At 34.5% G+C, this 21,449-nt stretch overlaps 1 protein-coding gene across 1 annotated transcript in view; it reads right to left on the bottom strand.

Moving 5' to 3' along the window:
* Window positions 1-15,832, bottom strand: part of LOC123563505 (protein flightless-1 homolog) — a 66,785-nt gene extending 50,953 nt beyond the window's left edge. Inside the window, exons 1-12 of the mRNA XM_053532526.1 lie at window positions 15,750-15,832; window positions 12,975-13,085; window positions 11,505-11,657; window positions 9,615-9,700; window positions 8,556-8,632; window positions 7,352-7,540; window positions 6,702-6,818; window positions 5,596-5,654; window positions 5,258-5,415; window positions 4,134-4,218; window positions 2,359-2,512; window positions 1,700-1,853 (exon numbers count right to left, since the gene is read on the bottom strand). Coding sequence (XP_053388501.1) covers window positions 1,700-1,853; window positions 2,359-2,512; window positions 4,134-4,218; window positions 5,258-5,415; window positions 5,596-5,654; window positions 6,702-6,818; window positions 7,352-7,540; window positions 8,556-8,632; window positions 9,615-9,700; window positions 11,505-11,657; window positions 12,975-13,085; window positions 15,750-15,812 — 1,406 coding nt within the window. The 5' untranslated portion in view covers window positions 15,813-15,832. The remainder of the gene's footprint in view (window positions 1-1,699; window positions 1,854-2,358; window positions 2,513-4,133; window positions 4,219-5,257; window positions 5,416-5,595; window positions 5,655-6,701; window positions 6,819-7,351; window positions 7,541-8,555; window positions 8,633-9,614; window positions 9,701-11,504; window positions 11,658-12,974; window positions 13,086-15,749) is intronic.
* Between the last annotated feature and the right edge of the window lie 5,617 nt (window positions 15,833-21,449).

Below are 21,449 nucleotides of genomic sequence, written 5' to 3' on the forward strand. Positions count from 1 at the left end.
ATTTTGAGTTTCAAGTCATTATCTTATATAGTACCAAAGTTATGTCCAGAAAACAAAGTTTGTCAAAAAAATTAAGTATGAAAGGGGCATAATCTGGTCAAAAATACAAATCAGAGTTATGGGGATTGTAACCACACATGCAGATGATGATTATAAAGAAATATTTTTAATTTCAAGTCATTATTTTTTAAAGTACCAAAGATATGTCTATAAACAAAGCTTTCGAAAAAATTTAACATGAAAATATTTCCAAGTATAACAACTTGGTGACCTTGACCTTGGGCATAATGGGCCCAGCCCCTACACATACTTTGTTTGTATGCTGGACAATGTTTATGTGAAGATACAGAAAGATATAAGCAATAGTAACAAAGATATGACAGAACAAGAGCTGTCTCCGTAGGATGACACATGCCCCCGATGGCACTTTGAATGAACAGTTATGGCCGATGTTAGAGTTTAGGACCTTTGACCTACTGAGCTGGGTCTTGCGCGCGACACATCGTCTTACTGTGTCACACATTCATGCATAGTTATTTTAAAATCCATGCATGAATGACAAAGATATGGACCGGACATGCCCATCAATGCACTATCATGAAAAATGATCTTTAACGTCTAAGTGTGACCTTGACCTTTGAGCTACGGACCTGGGTCTTGCGTGTGACACATCGTCTTACTGTGGTACACATTCATGCCAAGTTATTTGAAAATCCATCCATCGATGACAAAGATATGGACCGGACACGCCCATCAATGCACTATCCTTTAACATCTAAGTGTGACCTTGACCTTTGAGCTACAAACCTGGGTCTTGCACACTGCACGTCGTCTTACTGTGGTACAAATTCATGCCAAGTAAATTGAAAATCCATCCATCGATGACAAAGATATGGACTGGACACGCCCATTAATGCACTATCCTTTAACGTCTAAGTGTGACCTTGACCTTTGAGCTACGGACCTGGGTCTTGCGCACTGCACGTCATCTTACTGTGGTACAAATTCATGCCAAGTTATTTGAAAATCCATCCATCGATGACAAAGATATGGACCGGACACGCCCATCAATGCACTATCCTTTAACGTCTAAGTGTGACCTTGACCTTTGAGCTACGGACCTGGGTCTTGCGCACTGCACGTCGTCTTACTGTGGTACACATTCATGCCAAGTTATTTGAAAATCCATCCATCGATGACAAAGATATGGACCGGACACGAAAATTGCGGACAGACCGACAGACCGACAGACTGACAGACCGACAGACCGACAGACAGACAGACGGTTCAAAAACTATATGCCTCCCTTCGGGGGCATAAAAACAAAGGTTGCCGAAAAACTTTTAACCAAGAAAGTGACACACCGACGCCGGGGCGAGTAGAATAGCACCCCTAATTCTCCGAATAGTGGAGCTAAAAATACTGTCATAGAAAATCATGTATAACAGAAGAATACAATACAACAGTTCAAACTAAAACTGAAACAGGTAACTCCTTGCTTTTTTTTCCTTTTAAATTCATGACTGCCATGAAATTCAAGTTTTAATAGTTGTTTTTTTTTTTGCAAGAATATTTGCATAGGTACTAACACATATATGATTCTGCATAATCTACAGACCTCAATACTAACTTGCGAAAAGTAGCAAACTTTGTTTTACTTTTAACAAAATATCCTGAATTTTTCAGGACAGGCAGTTACCTCAATTTTTTCAGTTCTTCCTCTTCCTGATGTTCTTTCTCTACACTGTCTTTTTCCTTGGCAACATCTTTCAGTCCAGCAAGAACTTTTTCACTGTCATCTTTGTCTCTACGGCGACGCAGGCGCAACTTACGTGCCACAGGATCCTTAGATGCTACGGGAAGAAATGAGATGTTTTATTTTTTATTGTGTTTGTTTTGTTGGGTTTTAATTTGCACCAAGACTTTTCAGGTCATATTGCAACTTTCCAGCTTTTAATGGAGGATGAAGATCCCAGGTTCTCCACTGAGCTTTTGTTTTAATCACAGGTGGATACTTCTGGCAGAACCACTGACCTTCTACAAGCCTGATGGATGGCTTCCTAACATGATGACCCAAGCTGGTCTTGAACCATAGACAGGACAGAGGTAAGAATTGTTTAAATTTTCCCCCCAAAAAAATCTTAGCTGCAAGTTGTAATTCATCTTTTGCAATATACTTATGATTTTAATAATAATCTTTACTCAGACGTGTTAGTAATCACAGAGGTAAAATCAAGAAAATTAGTCAAGATATAAAAATCATTCTTTTTAACAAATTTTCTGTAAGAAAGAAAATCCAAAGAAGCTAGATTATATATCCTATATCTGCATACAAATGAACCACTAGCCAACACTTACGCTGAGGTGAGGTTGCTGCCTGTGCTGAGGGAGCACCTGCTAACCGTAACTGGTTGTTAAGTGAGAAATCAATATTGTAGAATTCCTTGTCTTTGGTTAATTCTGCAGGTTTAGGTGGCATTACCAGGTCTGGATTGTCCCTAACATCAAGTGTCTACAATAGCAATAATTCATAACACTATTTGATATGCACCATTACTAAATAGTTCAAGCTAACCATAGTTTAAAATGACTGGAAAATGAGAAATATGTGACATTTCTTCACTTCTTTACTTTGTGAACAAAAAATTTTTTCGTATCACTTACAAAATTCTGTAAAAAGTACAAAATCTTTTTCTTCACTATGATGTTTAAAGCTATTTATTCAGTTTGGGTGAAAAAATGTGTATTTTTTAAATATAAGTATCAGTGAGAAATAACAAAAGACATGAAATCTGTAAAAACCCAGTTAGTGTTTACCATACTTTTTTAGCCAACACATGCAAGACATTTTCAACATTTTCCAATATTCATTCATGTGTACAAATATATTTTCAACATTTTCCAATATTTATTCGTGTGTACAAATATATTTTCAGCATTTTCCAATATTTATTCATGTGTACATCATTTTCCAATATTTATTAATGTGTACAAATCCATGGAGAGTAATTAAGGTAGTTCTGCATGTTCGGATCGAAATTTTTTCTACAATATAGAATTTGATTCAACTCCGGTTTTTCAAAACTTCAGAATATAATTAGAAAATTCAGCAAATAAAAAAGATAGGGTCGTGTGCTTGATTTTTTGCTAGACTGATTTGAAAAATTTGGACCTCACGCAATTTTTCATAATGGGAGTCTATGGGAAAATCATTACTTTCATTTAACATTTTCGAAAATAGAAATTGTTCTACAATGTAGATTTTAATGAAACTTTTCACAGTTGTAAAACATATGGCCTATAATGTGGTGAAATAAAATGTATAGGTCCGTGTGCTTATTTTTAAGATATTTGACCATGTGAACTGCACATTTCACGCTAATTTTAAGATATTATTTTGAATTATTTAACGTGTCAGATGTTTAAAAATCATATTTTCACTTTAGAAAGATAGTAACAGTGTCATTGTAATAAATTTACTCACAGGTTGCCATTAATTCATAAAATGATTTTCATTTCCGTACGCCAAATCCAGGCTTTATTCTACGTTTACCGGATAAATGACATTACGCCATCACTTCTGGTTTATCAAACGGGCAGAACTACCTTAAGAGGCTGACCTTATTTGTAGCAGTATATTTTTAACACCCAAGCAACATACCGTAAAGTAACTAAAATTTCTTGGTATAAAACTTTTCTTTGTATAAAGCTTAAGTGGTTTTTGCTGCGGTCATAAAGTACCAGTAAACAGGAAAATAGTCTTTTATTTCATATACAAAGTTTGATGCATTACTTTGTTCTGCTGTCATATAATAAGTGACCCTATATACTTTTCAATTTCCTGACAAAGAATGTTGACAGCAGTCTTGATGATGTCATTATAGGCATAAGATAATGTCATGAAATTCAATAATGCAGCATAAATGCTAAATTTAACAACCTTTTCAACAAATTTCACACACTACATCTTTACTGAGTTAATACGCAGCTCACATCTTATTCTGGGCAAGGGACAAAAAAAACCTTTTTTTGTGTGTATGTTTTTGTTGGGTTTAATGCACCTACACAGTTACAGGCAACAAATAATGATTTCACAGAATTAGATTTTAAAGCAATAATTGGTGCACACTTACCTCCAGCTCTGGTAGAAGATGTAGAATATCAGGCAGGGTTATCAACCTGTTGCTGTTCAGTAAAAGTTTCTTCAACTTTCCACATCTGCAGAATAATTTCAAATTGTCATATCTGAACTGATTACATGTACAATATGGAAGTACTAAATGTTTCAAAGTTACATCTAATTTACATCTTTGTAATTCAAAAGATGTAAAATGAATTGGACATTTTGTCTCAATCTCTAATACACTTTGAAGACTTTTGTTATTTAAAGCACCAACAATTGTCAAATACAAACCACATGCTTTGATTTAAACAGCACTTATGGCCAAATGTACAGGTTGGTGTGCTTAATTTTTCAAAATTAGCCAAATCAATTGGCGTCCTTACATTACTGCATATATTTTGTTATTACTTGGAGAATTGTTTTATATCAAAACCTGTAAGACCTACCTATTGTCAAAATTAATTGTCAGAAAGACAGGTTGACTGTTTAACACCTAATACATGAGAAATAATATATTCTAGGCAACATTTATGCTACCTATGTAATGGCTTCCAGGCATTATTCTACGTTTCTGGATAAATGACATCACGCCATTACTTTTGGTTAATCATACATGCAGAACTACCTTAACTATATATTTAAAGACCTTCTTGAACAAGATTGGTCATACATCCAAAATGCTTTCAGTTTTTCATGAACTGTTTTAACGTTATAACTAGACATCTACCTGCAGAGTACGTAAGGGATCATCTCAGTGTTATTATTTACAGCATTTGACATCTTCAGGGATCATCTCAATATTACTATTAGCAGTACTGAAGATCTCAAGGTTATGTTATTATAAGCAGCACTTGATACCTATCTGTATTATCCTTCAGGGATCATCTCAATGTCATAACTTGCTTCCACCTATCGCAAAGTCCTTTAGGGATCATCTCAATGTCATCACTTGCTTCCACCTACCTGCAAAGTCCTTTAGGGATCATCTCAACATTATTATTTGCATCACATGACACCTACCTACAGAGTCCTTTAGGGATCATCTCAACATTATTATTTGCATCACATGACACCTACCTACAGAGTCCTTCAGGGATCATCTCAATGTTATTATTTGCAACACATGGCACCTACCTGCAGAGTCCTTCAGGGATCATCTCAATGTTATTATTTGCAGCACTGAAGATCTCGAGGTTATGTAGTTTGCCTATACTGGAAGGTACACCCTCAAAGTCTAGCTGGTTTGAGTTAATGTACAACTTCTTTAATGACTGAAGTTTGTGTAGAGAAGCCTGTAAATATGTCAGTGATGATTGTATATCATGAGTTTTCAAGAACTTAAGAACAAGTGCATCTGAACTTGATAAAAATTTAAAATACTCTAAATAAGAAGACATGTATTCTAATTCATGAGGAATCCATCTTACAACTGTATAAAAGATTTGTTTTAATAATATCTTAGTAAGACATACTGGTAGATTCTGTATCTTGTTTCTTGATAGGTTTAGTGACTGAAGATTCACCCATGTATCTGTAATAAAAACAGGTAAACACTAAACAATTTGTTATAAATTACTCAGTGCTCCTACTGACTGTTATAAGCGACATAATGAGCTTATTGTTGACTATAAACCTATTAAACTCAATATGAAGAGAGCTAGAACCTACTGTTTGATCCACCTTTGTTTTCCCTGATTTCTCTTGAACCCTTACCCTGCTAAATTTCTATAATGGACTTGTCTATCTTTCAATTTGGACAGTACCATTAACTGTTAAAAGGGGTGCTTACCAAAAAGATACTGCCAGCAGGCTAAGGGTTAAAAATAAGACAATACCAGTTATTTTATAAACAATTCTAATATGAAGAATCAATGATATTTTTGTTAAAACTCAGCAATATTGGCATCATCAAAATATTATCTGACAACAAACAGATGCCAAGAAAGAGTGCTACTGTATTTGACCTACTATTTTATATAAAAGAGATTGTACTACACTTTATTCATAAACAATGTATCGATTATTAGGCAAGCAGAATAACTCACTATAAGTCTATGAATTCCAAAGTTATTCAACAGGACATGTTTCTTTTTCATTTCTTTTTTTTTGAAATTGTGATTTCTGGTCAGTTTTTAGAATGGAAAAACTACATTTTTGGCCATAAAATTGATTTCACTAGATATTTTAAACTTCAAAAAGATCCTACTACTTCCCATGGAGATCTTTTGAATTATGTATAGTTTATATCTGGCTCTTTCAAAATCAACCTGCAATTCAAAAAACAACCTGGTACAGAACAGATGCGTCAAAACAGTAACTTTGGTACTCAGCTGGCTTTTTTGGAAAACTCAATAATTTGATTTAGGAGGTAGAGACCTCACCTTAACAGGCCTATAACCTTCACCTTTCCAGAATAAGCTTTTGAAAATAATCTTACCTGAAGAAACAACAATATCTCTTACAACTGTTTTCCAATGAAATAAAACTGAGTTTAAAATTACATTAAAACATCAGCACAACTCTTGCTCAAAATCAAGAGAAGTGATCTTGAAAAAGGAAGAAACTCATATATACAAACCAATAAGCAGTGATAGTTCTGAGATCTGGTTGTCTGCTATATTCAAATGCTTCAGAGAACTCAGCTTGTAAAGAGGTTCAGGAACTCGAGGAAGATCATTGTGAGAAAGGTCAATGTCTATAAACAGAATTATATTGGTAAATATATAGATCAAGATAACAAAATATATTAACATTTTATTTGCAGTTGTTCATCATTTCTTTTCATGTCTTTCCATGGTGAATATTCATTTACAATTTATAATAATAATGTCAGAGAACCAAAGAAATTCTTATCTTGTATTCAGAAATGCTCTAGCCAGTATAAGATAGCTTTCACTACCAGCATACCTCTTTTATTCATAACGGAAGTAGGAGAATGTTCACAACTTCTGCAACTCTTTTTCCACTACCATATATCTGTCTAACTTATAACACTACTAGAAGCCATTCAAAAATAATCACAGACAACGTACTTGAAACTTTTTGTAATGACGCACCTCACAATTACTATACTGAAGAAATACCTAAAATTTAGTGAAGTGGATATTATCCTAGGTGATTTTATTAAGCCATTTGATAAAGTTCTGACTTTTAAAAGCAGCCTTGTTCAGCCATAGTGTTTCAAAGTCTGAGGTAGCTTATTAAATATATTATTGTTAAGTAACTAACCTTGAAGGAAATTAAGTGAGTCTAGAGCAGAAGGAAAGTTAGCAAGAGTACGCTGGGTGTTTCTGAGGTGTAACATCTGAAGTGATGTCATGGCTGGCAGCTGACGTAACTGGGCATGGATTAAAGGGTTGTTGTTCAATATCAAAGTTTGAAGACTCGTGAGACGTCGCATCTGTGGCGGTAATGTTTCTGCAATAAAGCAAAACAGAAATCAAATAACTGAGGTACATATGAGATAGGATTTCAGTATATATTACAATCTTGGGGGAGGGGGCAATCATTGCAATGCTGATTGAAGTACTTTAAAAAACATATGTTTTATACTAACAAGAGCTGTCCGTAAGACAGCCAATGCTCGACTTTTCTAATTTTTGTCCCAGAAGTAGGAAAATTACCCTAAATGTTAAAATATCTACAGAGTTTCAATCCAGTATCTGCATTAGTTTTGGAGATAGTAACTTTCATGCAAAACTTTAACCAGGATTTTCCTAGTCCGAAAGGGGGCATAATTTGGCCAAAATGCACGTCAGAGTTATGGGACTTGATGCTATCACCTGGTGTTATAACCTCAAGACACACGTGAAGTTTCAATTCAATATCTGCATTAGTTTTTGTGATAGTAACTTGCATGCAAAACTTTAACCAGGATTTTCTAAGTCCAAAAGGGGGCATAATTTGACCAAAATACATACTTGACTCAGTGCAGTTGGTAATAGACCTAGAAAAATAAAAATTATGTTTCAAAGCTATATGCCTTTAAATGATAGCTAAAATTAAGTTTCAAAGCTATATGCCTTTAAATGATAGCTATACGTACTTGCATGCAAAACTTCAACCAAGGTGTGACTCTGATGCCAGGGTGAGTAGAATAGCTCAGACTATTCTTTGAATAGTCACCATGTATATTGTAAAATATATACAGAATGTTTATGACTAGCAAAACATTCAATTAAAAGATCAGTAAATCGCTGAAAAAAACCCACATCATTTAGCATACAGAACATTCCAAACCTACACTTGCATACCACTGTAATATCAACTTTCTCAATTATTGCACATGAATGCAGTCTACTTTACAGGTTGATGAACTTACCACTTAAATGTAACTATGTAAGATCTAAAACGTTGATAAACTTACCACTAAAGTCTAAATATGTAAGACCTAAAAGGAACACAAACTTACCAAGACTGAATATATACTTACCAAGACTATTATCACTCAAGTCTAAATATGTAAGATCTAGAAGGTTGATAAACATCTGATTGGGTAACATCTCAATACTGTAATATAAACACAAACATTCACATTTATTAAATTAAGTTGATACATCTGAATTTAACCCTTACCATGCTAAATTTCTATAATGGACTGGTCCATCTTCCAATTTGGGCAGTACCATTTATCATCTGAAGGGGTGTTTACTAAAAATTTACTGACTGAATAGCGAACAGTGCAGACCATGATCAGACTGCAAGGATTTGCAGGCTAATCTTGGTCTGCACTGGTCGCAAAGGCAGAATCACTTGCCGCCAGCAAGCTAAGGGTTAAATCTAGCCCAATATACACTTAACAGATAGTGAAATGAGGCTACCATATAAAACATCCTATAACAGTTACCAGTATTAAACCCATACACTATGTAGCACTGAGATAATTACACAGCCATTTCATTTTTCTCAGAAGTTATTTCTTTTTGCTTGTTTTAAGTCACATTGACATGCTTCAGGTCATGTGGAGACCTTCCAGCTTTGATGATGGAGGAAGACACCAGGTGCTCCTCTGGGTATAATTTCAGGCATAGGCAGGGACCTGGGTAGAACCTTTGACTGTTTGTAAGCCAGCTTGTTGGCTTCCTCACTTGAAGACTTTACCATGGCTCAAAAGGGCTAGTCATCTAATGTCACCAACCTTATTAGCTTTGACACACTGAGGCATGCTATTACTCTTACAAATAATTTCTTTTGATCTTAAAGGCATCAAGAAACATGACTGCAACAATTTTACAGACTTCTCTCATTGAAAAATAAAACCTTTTTACAGAGAAAAGGAAAATTAACTTAGCAGCCAAACTTATATACCTTTCATAACAGAGCATTAAAACAATTCAAAAGACTATTATTTCTATATTATGTATGCTATCCACTACTGTATGTTATGTAGAAAACACTTTTTACCAAAATAATCCTATTTGCAAACTGCATAATGGAATTTCTATTACTTATATTACACATTTTTAAGACAACCTTGTAATTATTTACTTACTTGTTATGTCTAAGATTAAGGACAATCACACCTTTGGCATTCTCCAGTTCTGATGGAACTTCATTCAAATTATTGTGACTGAAATCCTAAAATAAACAATCTCAGAATTATTTTAATACAGAAAACAAAATGCTGAACAGCATATCAAACAGAATGGCCAGGCATCTTAAGTCTTAAACAAGAGTGCCAGAATGTCACAATATACGCCCGTCACAGCAAATTTCTTTACTCTAGCACCTGTATTTGCAGATGTAATTTTAATTTTGTGGTTGTTTAGTAATCATTGTAATTCTTTTGTTTTTCTAAGTCCACAAAAAAACTCCTTAACAGGTAGAGATACCTTAAAATACACCTAAAATTAGAAAGTAACAACTATGTTGTACCACAGAAAAGTGGTCTTGGTTTTTCCCTACTGTCAATTATAAAAAAGTTACAATATAAGTTATTTATAGTAACAACTAAGGGAAGTTAATCTTAAAAAAAAATCCAAAAAAAAAAAAAAAAATTCCAAAAAAAAAAATTGTAAGTCCACACAAGAATCCTTACCAGGTAGAGATTGGTCAAAATACACCTCAAAATTGGATGTAACATGCATGTTGTACTACAGAAAAGTGGTCTCGATTTTTTCCTACGTCTAGTAATGAAAAAGTTACAATATCAGCTATTTATAGTAACAACAAAGGGAAGTAATTCTAAAGAAGGGAACTGCGCATGACACTTCGTCTCATGATGGTGTATAATTGTGCCAAGTTACATCAAAATCCCTCTATGCATGAAGAAGAAATGCTTCAAACAGTCATTCTTGTATCTGACCTTTGGCCTCTAAGTGTGACCTTGACCTTAGACCTAGGGACCTGGTTCTTGTGCATGACACTCCGTCTTGTGGTGGTGAACATTTGTGCCAAGTTATATCAAAATCCCTCCATGCATGAAGAAGAAATGCTCCTGACAAAGTTTTCATTCTTGTATCCTTTGACCTCTAAGTGTGACCTTGACCTTAGACCTAGGGACCTGGTTCTTGCGCATGACACTCCGTCTCATGATGATGAACAATTGTGCCAACTTTCATCAAAATCTCTCTATGCATGAAGAAGATATGCTCCGGACAAAGTTTTCATTCTTGTATCCTTTGACCTCTAAGTGTGACCTTGACCTTATACCTAGGGACCTGGTTCTTGCGCATGACACTCCGTCTCATGATGGTGAACAACTGTGCCAAGTTTCATCAAAATCCCTCCATGCATGTAGAAGATATGCTCCGGACAAGGTCTGTGGATGCCGCCCGCCCATCCGCCCACCAGGGGCGTTCCCATAATACGTCCCGTTTTTCAAACGGGCGTATAATAAGAGTAATTAAGTTTACAACATGCATCAAAATGATACTGAAACACATTTAATTTGCCATCAATTTTACAGAATACCTGTTTCTTTAACATCTGACATTGTTCCTAAATGACTATTTGTCAAAGACTGGATAAGTATTTGAAAAAAAAAACACTTTAGAAATACTGCAGTCTGCTCCCTGGCTAAATGGGTATGATACATAAAGACTGCAGACATTTTAGAAGTAATTTTAAGGCCCTCAAATAGCACATTTTCATCTGATGGCTGAACAATGCCTATATCCTGAGCAAAGGGCTATAACAATATGTTCTGCTGGAGTTACATGTACTACCAATGTTAGCATAGTAATGAAGGAAACTCAACTCTGAAGAAGTAGACAGAAAAACCTAGGGACTTAAATATTTCTTCAAGGATACTGGTTATCAGAAGGGATCACATTTTGTACTTGAAATTATTTAACTTACTTATTTCCAAATACAACTAAATAACTGAAAATAAATGCAAAACTAATTTTGAAAAATAGGAGAATTTTTCAAATTAACTTACCACAACAGAAAGATCTTGTAGCTGGAAAATTTTGTCTGAAATGCCTTTGTCTGACAGGTTGTTATGTCGGCAATTCACAGTTCTCAGAGCAGGTAAATTCTCTAGATCCTTACCCAATGTTTCTATATTGTTCTTTATCAAGGACAAGTGTTCCTAAGGAAAATGAGAAAATGCACAGAAATACCAGCTCCTCAATGATTCAAAGGAATGAATAAACCAAAAGTGTATAATTTTACACATTTTGTGTATGATTTTACACATACTGTTTATGATTCTACACATATTATTTTTGTTAAATTGTTAAGAACATTTCTAAACGCAGAGATCAGACTCAACAGTTAATGTTTAAAAAAGACTCCAAAAACTTCAATAAAATAAAGCTACCAGTATATCAATAGAAAGTTTTCCGTTACAAAATGGAATACCTTAGCATGACAATGTCATAATGCTTAAATGTACTTACTAAAATATTTTGCAACATCTTATATGCATTTAAAGCTCAGGCAAGGTACAAATAAGTGAAGCAAGAAATAAACAAGATGATGGCCCTATCCTAAGACGCTAACCTGATCTTGACTGTTCGCCTGTGAACATATGTAAAAAAAAAACCCACTGTATCATGAAAGATAACATCAAGCTGATCATAAGATTAGGTGGCCCCTAAGTGAGACCAAGCATTATCATTTGAACAAGACCATAATAGGATGTTAAAGATAAAGTTTGGTGAAGATCCATCAAGTGGTTCATGAGAAGAAATCAGTCAAAAGGTTTTCCTATTTTTAGTTCTAACGTGCCTAAAAGGGGTCAAGTGGAACCGCTTGAGAGAGGACCTTACAAGAATGCTACAGACCAAGTTTATTGAAGATCCAACAAGTGGTTCATAAGAAGAAGTTGTTTGCAGGATATCTATTTTTAGCTCTGATGGCCACTAAAGTGGTCAAGTGAAATTATTTGAAAGACATCGAGAGTGGGCCTCACAAGGATGCTACAGACCAAGTCTAGAGATAATCCATCAAGTGGTTGCTGAGAAGAAGTCATTTAAAGGTATTTCTATCTTCAGCTCTGACAGCCTTTAAAAGAGGCCAAGCAGAACCATTGAAAGACAACCTCACAAGGATGGTACAGCTCAAGTTTGATGATGATGTATCAAGTGGTTCATGAGAATAAGTTGTAACTGTTGTTTAAATTTTTTTTATTTTTAGTTCTGGTGGCTAGCTGAACCATTTGAACCAACTTGAGAGTGTACCTTGCCTGGATGCCTACTGTCCAGGTTCGATGAAATTCTGACAAACAGTTTCAGGAGAGGATGTTTATGTAAACTGGGTACAATGGATGCCGGACTATCAACCTATATTAAAAGCTCATCCTGAACTTGGTTTCAGATGAGCTAATAAAAGGAATTTCAGTGCAATTGTATTATTAGAGATTTTATAGAAAAAGATGTTTTTCTATCATTTTATATAATCATACCAATTTTTTCAAGCTGCCCATTTCTTTTGGCATCTCTTTAAGGCCAGTCTTGTTCAATTTGAGCCATCTCAGCCCAGTCATATCTGCAACTTGAGGTGGGAACTTGTTATCCTGCAAATATAAATAAAGAAAATTTAAGATAATCCATGTACAGGGTCCTCGCCAGGCTATTATCGCATGTCAGTTGTGACATGCCTTCAGGTTCAACTGTATTTTCGGCATCCCTTACTATTCCCACCATACCTTAATTGCTGAAGCAACATGTCATAAAAGTAACCTAATAAACATGCCAATTAGTCTGATAGTGAACTCAAACGCTACCACGTGCCTCTCGATCTTTGATGTCAGTTACAAGCTATAGTATAAACCAATGATAGCTTTGGATATAGAACATGTGACATATTTTATTGGTACATTTGTTTAGCTCCATCTTCACACCTGATCAGGGCTTAAGCTAGGCTTAGATTTTAGATGTGACTTCTCCCTCAGCTAAGATTAGGGAGAAGTGGAGAGATTTTCGATAGAAGTGGAGAGATTTTTGTGCCAGGATCTGGGACTGGAATTGTATTTCAAAGAAAAGGACTTTATAAATCAAAGAAACAGTCCTTAATCAAAGAAACAGTCTGATGCAAGATTAGAGTCTAACAGAGATAAACATGTTGTTGTATTTTGCATTTTTACAATTTTATCTTAAATTAAAAATACATTTGCATTCTTCTCTGAATGACCAAAATTTGGAAATTGGGGTCGCAAAAATGTGTGACAAATGAAAAAAAGGCAATAAAGATTAGCATTTTTTATGAAATGAAAAGTTATAACTTATTTTCTATGACCAGAGTTATTTTTTAACATTGATTTATGCTTGTTTATGGCAGTTTTTCATTGGAAATCTACAATCATGATTTAAAAATACTTGGAAAATTGACACTTCTTTCGTGATTCCGCTTCTTAAAACATGTATAAATCACTTAATCAGTCCGTGAAACATGATTTTCATTCAGTAACTACCTCGCCAAATTATGACATGTAAGGTGGAGCTAAATAATTCTGCTGATAAAATACATCACACCTTCTACATCCAAAGCTGTATTTGGTTTATCACATGTTTGATAGAGACTTTCAGGGCTAGCGCTGGGTTGAAAAAAGTTTGAGCCAAATTTTTACGCAGCAGACCGAAGAGGCTCGCATGCCCATTCGCGTGCCCACGACAGGGCTTTGGTGGGGTTCACAGGGGGGCTTTGCCCCCTGAAACTTTTGGGCTTTAAGGTATTTCAAATGCTTAGATTGCAGCAGAACACCATTATCCATAAACTTTAAATCATACTAAATGCTTCATAACTGAATAGTCTGTCCTTGTGTAATAATAAGCAAAACAGTGCATCAAGGATAAATTTATTATTAATCATAGTTTATATCATTTCTCAATAAAGTAACAATATAGGCTCGCACGCCAATTTGCGTGGCCACGACAGGGCTTTGGTAGGGTTCACAGGGGGCTTTGCCCCCTTATACTTTTGGGCTATTTCAAATGCTTAGATTGCAGCAGAAAACACCATTATCCACAAATGTTAAATCATATTAAATGCTTCGTAACTGAATGGTCTGTCCTTGTGTAATAATAAGCAAAATAGTGCATCAAGGTTAAATTTATTTTTAACCATAATTTATATCATTTCTCAATGAATTAATAATACTGGGATATTATATACATGTTACTACTGGGACAACTCTTAAGCAATGTTTTTATTTATTAATTTTGAAATAAATCACACAATTTTACAAGTAATCCACAAGCAACCAAGGAAAGTCTATTTTCCATTTTTTAGCTGGATTCTTTCACTTTTCACAGATTTTGCTTTCTTTGCATGAGGTAAACTACCTGATTCAGAACTAAGATTCTCAGCCGTAATGACAAGCAAGAAATTAATTTAAAAACATTTTATTATATACTTTTTGGCATCAATAATGAATTACTCATTTGAAATAATTTTATTTAATTAAACTTTTTTGAACAATAAACATGATAAAGATCAAACTTTAATCTTGTCTTTTGATGAGATAATAAGATGGCCCAATATTTTATTCAATCAAGGAACTTCAATCATGGCATGATTGTGCCACAAACAAACACCTTTGATCCATGTATATTCATTAATCAGTACCAATTTAGCTAAACAAACTGTGAGAGATGCTTTTAATTACCCCAAGGGCACAGGTTTATTGTCACTTGATGGTGACTGTGCCTCTTGTTTATTGTATGTTTGTCACAGTCTGTCTTGGCACTCTTTGGTCCAAAATAACATTATATAAAAATTGACTGGTTTTAGTTCTTAAAGTAGGGTTTTTTTAGAGTTTGAGCCATTTCTGAATTTTCTTGAGCCAAAATTAGCATTTTAAGCATTTTGCTCAAAATGCCCATTCCAGCGCTAGCCCTGACTTTTCACACACAATTTTGATTGGTTCGCTACAATTTTTCCCGAAACGACGCTGATTGGCAGAAATGTTTTACCTGTAATGTAAGTAAAATATAAATGTTGGCGAAATAAGCCAGAGGTTCATCTCTGGAACCATGATAGACCTCTGATATGCAAGAATGAAAAACAGAAAAACTGTTTAGGGTAGCTGAAAGCTGATAAAAAATTCCTGCTGTGAAACAAATTAAAATTATCAAGGCTACAAACTCTAAACCGCGACTTAAAATAAATTCAGTACGAAAATGCAACAAATTGGTTTAAATATAAGTTTTAAAGTTCAATTTCACATATTTTTCTGTACCTTAAAGTCATTTTTTGTCAGATCAATGCCCCGAACGAAAGGCAAAACTCCCGTAGCAGCCATTTTGCTGATAACAAACGAGATATTCCGAATAAACCCGGAAGCAAAAGGTTATTAATAAAACCCGGCCCGGCCCGGCCCGGACCAAACCACGGAAATAGCCGATTCCGATTGTACGGAAACCACCGGAAACTTACGGACGGAAGGCTAATATAATTACGAATGAATGGTGATACCATCATCTTAATCAAGGCAAATTTATGAGTATTTTATTTCATTATTACAGAAACTTACGGACGGAAGGCTAATATAATTACGAATGATATCGTGTCGATATCAACTTACACATTTAGAATTTAGTAAAAAACACTGAACTTTATCATGCCCGCGAGGAACTTCTTTGATGAATGGGTTAAGACTGCGTGTTCTTTCTGGTTGCAAAAACGTCTTAATATAATTCGTAAACTTGTGCACAGGAAGTCGTTATACATTATATATATAGCGTTGTTTTGACGAGCCTTCTAATTATTTCCCGAAATTTTGTATCGTTATCATTATATACTATTTTATAATCACGTATGTCCAAAAAGTTGTTATCTTTCGAAGAAAGGAATTCCTCTCGGGCCTCAAAGAATTTTTGTTTCACCTGTGCATTTCTAAAGCCTAAATAATTCTTTGTGTCCGGTAACATGCCTAAAAATAGGTAGTAAATAGGCAGATTTTTTAAATACTTTTTTGTTCAATAAGACTTTACGGAAATTATTTTTATGTTAAAAAAAATGAATACGAATAATTTCTAATATCACTGACACTTTTTTAAAGAATAGAATGAGCAGTTTTTTAAAACTTTTTATTAAAAAGTTTTTAAAAAATCTCAAAGACCATAAAACATTTAGGGTCATCTGGAACAACTGATACGTATTAGACCCTCCTGGGGTCATGTAAAAAATTTAGGATAGGTCGGGATACCGATTACGCACGAAGAATGCAGCGTTGAATATTGAAAAGTTTTACACACGGTATCCCATATTTTCAAAATATTCCTGTATAAATATATAGAAACATACTGAGATAGGTTTGTTCACGCAATATTCTGAGTATCTCTGGAACTTTGTCGACTGAATTGATGTACGATGAAAGTCACAAATTGAATATATTGTGGTACATTGCAGTTTGTGGCATAGTCTTTGCACTTTCGATAACCGATTTCGTATTCGGCAGGTTGCTATGATGTTTTAACATTGTTTTTTTCAAGTTTGCAAGTAATCTCTGAATAAACTGACTAACTTAAGTTATATTCAAATTAGTTCAAAACTATATAGAGTAGAATCGAGATACAAATTTTACCTTTTTTCATTTTTGTACAGATGTCTCGTAATCCGGAGGTCGCGGGGTTGAATCCTGTCAGGGATTTTGACCGTGACTCCAGCAATCCTTTCTTTCGGTGTGAGTACTGGTTAGTTTCCAGGAAGCAGTCATCGAGTGTATTTGACATTAGTTGGTGAACCAAAACTCGACGCGAAAAAAGAAATCTTTTAAATGGGAACAAAATTACCATTTAACTGCACTCAATATATAGAACGATTCACACTGTTTCGTGAAAAAGACCAAGTAACTTGTTAAGGTTCGTTTTGATATTTACCAATGCTCTATACTTTCAGATTATGCAATTAGATGCTTCAAGATTAAACTTCAATGGTTAGACATATCTTTCAAAACTTAGCAATTTATTTAGGTTGATTTGATATATTATTGTATACAGAATGCCCTTTCAGTCAGTTTGCTAGTGCTCAGCATTTTTGATACATAACAACAGAAGAATCGTTTGAGCCCGCTAATCATAATTTACAAATAAGTCTGGAAAAAAGCAAAATAAAACTTTGTATGGATGTTGTTTCTTCAAATCTGACAAATTTCTTCATTAAGATTTTTTGTAAATTTATCAGTATCACAGTGTACTGCAGACGATTTACTCTAACATTGCTTACTTTACTATAGTCACGTGACCACACCGGAAGTGAACTGTACTTGGATCTATATTGAGCAGCTTTAATGCTGTCGCATTCTGAGACCCTACGTTTTGTGAATTTTTCATTGGTAGAACCAAACCTATTGTAATTATGCAAATTAAAATGTTGCTCTTTTTTATATACAGAGTAGTTGCACGATAGTTTGCAGTTTTTTACCAGAGATCTGAGTGTAATTCTCCAGCTAAAATGGTTTGTTAAACTGCCCATGTGTGGCCAAATCCATAAAGCATCTCAGAAAAGTTTTAACCTTACACATGTTTTCAACTTTACGGTAAAGAAAGTGTAATGAGCGGGTTTTTCCAAAAAACAAGTTGTATCCTTCATAACTTGTTTAAATAATAGTAAAAGTTGATCTTCACCCGATAAAAGGGCCCGCCCGCTTAGCTCAGTAGGTAAGAGGGATCCTCGGGCGGGGCGTATGTTCTACGTGACTATTTGATAAACGACATTGTGTCTGAAATCATTAGTCCTCCACCACTGATAATTCGAGTGGGGAAGTTGGCAGTTACTTGGGGAGAACAGGTTTGTACTGGTACAGAATCCAGGAACACTTGAAAGGTTAACTGCCCGCCGTTACATGACTGAAATACTGTTGAAAAACGGCGTTAAACCCAAAAACAAACAAATCACCCGATAAAACATTGTATTGAAAAGGTAAAATTCGTACTTCTTACGCAAATCGCGTCGAGAAATCACATTTTAGCCCTCAACCCTAAATATATAATAGTTGTGACGTTTCTGTTTTTACGGAGATTAATTTATTTTTGGAGTTGTCCAATATATCCAAACGGTAATTATGTTTCATTTGGTGTAACAGGCCCATTGAAACCTATATGTTTTCAAATGGAATGGCTAAGTAGTGTGTGTTTTTTTTTACAAATACAATTATGATAAAAAAAAATTGAATTGTAATATGAGCGAAAGATAAACAGGGGTCTCCTTCGTTTTCGCGGTATTGTCTTAATTTTCTCCTACCCTATTTTCACGCGTAGGTATTGCACCCTCAATTTTTACATATACAAATGCTTGTATCTGAGGGAAAAATAAGTTAATCACCAAAAAAAAGTTTACAACAGCATAAATTTCATTTTAATTATATTCTTATTTTGTTAGCCATTTTCGATTTCTTTCCGATCTTTATTGTTACAAGGTGTATACCTGAATACATGTTACACACAAAAGCGGCGTTATGAAAAACATAATATAGTACTTCTTATTAAACATTTTACTGATCGTTCGCCGCTCAGTATGTATCTTTTATTTTCTGAAAATGTTCCTGAAATGTTTTTGAATGAAATACAATTATAAAATGACTACCAGGTTCATTTTCATGCTGCAGTGCTAGAAAAATTTTGACTGTGCATATCAAAGTCCCGACCCACTTAAAAGTCAGAATTAGCCGGGAAGAATTATTTCCTGTTGTGGCTTTGTAGGATTTTAAGCCCATTTTCGTCAACATTTTATTATACATTTACATTTTGAATACTAAACTCTTTCTCTACAGTAACTTACAATTGTCGCATTGAAAAATATTAGTCACGGATAGAGTTATTTCGAGGGATCACCCTCTCAGGAATACATTATTTATTTTATTATACCGGAAAATAAATGAAATGGTTTATTTAACGTTAAAAAAGTTATTACTTACCAAATAATGAAGACAAAATTAAGGAGGCTTTACTAGTAAGCATTTAGATTGTCGCGACTTTGCTGTATAAAAAGACTTTTTGATAAGTATAGTCTTGAGGTTACATATCGCTGTATTTATTGGCATACTTCAACAAAATCAGCAGCGGTAACATTCTGAAAACGGCGATAACTACGGAACATATAATGAGAGCACTCATTTTCTTAGTAGTTAGTAGTTAGTTAATTTCCAATCCGATGGTGATAGTTTCAGTTTAATATTTGAAAAAAAATTGTTTTCAAAATGTTGCATGTAGAACAAATCATTCAAAAGCAGAAAAGAAAAATAGGCCGGGTTTACACATCTATGAACACAAGATAAAGTAATTTAATCCTATGTATAAATTAGCGCATCGTCTTGTAATCAGTACGAAAGTATCGATCTCTCATAGGGGGACATGAAAATGTAATATCGCATGCGCAGAAAAACAAAATAGCGTTGTTGCGCATGGGATATAAGAATAATTATTTTTATCATTAAATCAATATTTATAGTCCTTTCCATTTTTCTAGATGCAGTCAAATGTTCAACGATAAAAAGTCGGAGAGTATTTTCTCGAAGGCGGAGTCAAACACACATATTGACCTCCAGCTGTGACGCCCACACGTTATTACGTTAAAACAGTGCGACGTCGTATACAATTAACTCGAATTTCAAAGATGACCTAAGGCTGCAGACATTTGTATCTAATGTTTATACTTATGAGTAGGCTGGATTTAATAATAAAACAATTGTCGCCTTTTATGTGTGATCGATATGTGGATTTATCGACCTGTATACCGATATCAAGTCGATAAATTCGCCCGAGGTTGATATTGCTTTTATCAGGCCGATAAATCCACATATGAGCCACGCCATGAGAAAACCAACATTGTCTATTGCGATTACAGAAACCGTTAGCAAACAGCATGGATCCTGACCAGACTGTGCAGATGTTGGTTTTCACATGGCGCGGCTCATATCGACCTCACCAAAAGGCAATTATTGTATAATATGATTAGTTGCGCAGAAGTTGAAAATAACGATTTTGCGCACGAGATATAAAAACACTTGTAAATATGATATATTATTCAAGTTAAACTAGTGGGAAAATTGCATTGGACATTGTGTGGGGTATAATAATTTAACATCTGAATTGCACACATTTGTAATCCATTTTAAAAACAAAAAAGTTACCATCGTGTGAATAGTTGTATAAGCATAAGCTGAAAAAGTTCGTAGTCCGACCAGACCGGGTTTTTTTTTAATTCTGTGTTAAAAAGATATGCTAGTATTATTTCAAATATAAAAGAAAGAGAAATAAAAAAAATAAATAATCTAAAAATAAAAATAACGTTAGCAGTAAATTGTTAAAACATGAAAGTTCATTGCTATCACTACCCTCCCATTTATCCATATTAGATATTTACCGGTTTTTTTATTGTTTTGTTTTAAACAGACTGAGCGCTGAGCGGGCATGTTTCGAGGGGTGGGGTGGGGGGGGGGGAGGGGGGAGGGGGTGCGGGGTCCGGGTCGAAACTTTGCGACCGCTCTTTCATATTTTATACTACAGTTTATTCATTTCTACAACTTACTGTAACTCCAGGTATCATGATACATATCACCCGTTTTTGTTTAAAGCTAAATCATATGATTTATCATTTGAGCAACATTTTATGATATTTTTTTCAGTTTTCTTGTATTTCAGGAACAAAGACCTATTACACAGAGTTATAGCTCTTCTGGAAATGTTTACTTTGACACTTTTTATGAAATTTTGTAATTGCCTCCCTTTAATATGAAAAAATGTAAAAAGTGGACTATTTTTTTAGCTTTAGATATAATTTATAGTTTTATATTCAAATTTGAATACCTCAACAACCTGAAACAAATGGCAAGTATGAAATCAGCGCATAGCTTCGAAGTTCATCTATTTTCGATCTGTCTTGGTTGCGCAACCGAGATAGGCAAAAGGAGTATAATAATAATTTCATAAACTTATAT

This window comes from Mercenaria mercenaria, chromosome 2 (assembly GCF_021730395.1).
Source record: "Mercenaria mercenaria strain notata chromosome 2, MADL_Memer_1, whole genome shotgun sequence".
Taxonomy (NCBI): Eukaryota; Metazoa; Mollusca; class Bivalvia; order Venerida; family Veneridae; genus Mercenaria; species Mercenaria mercenaria.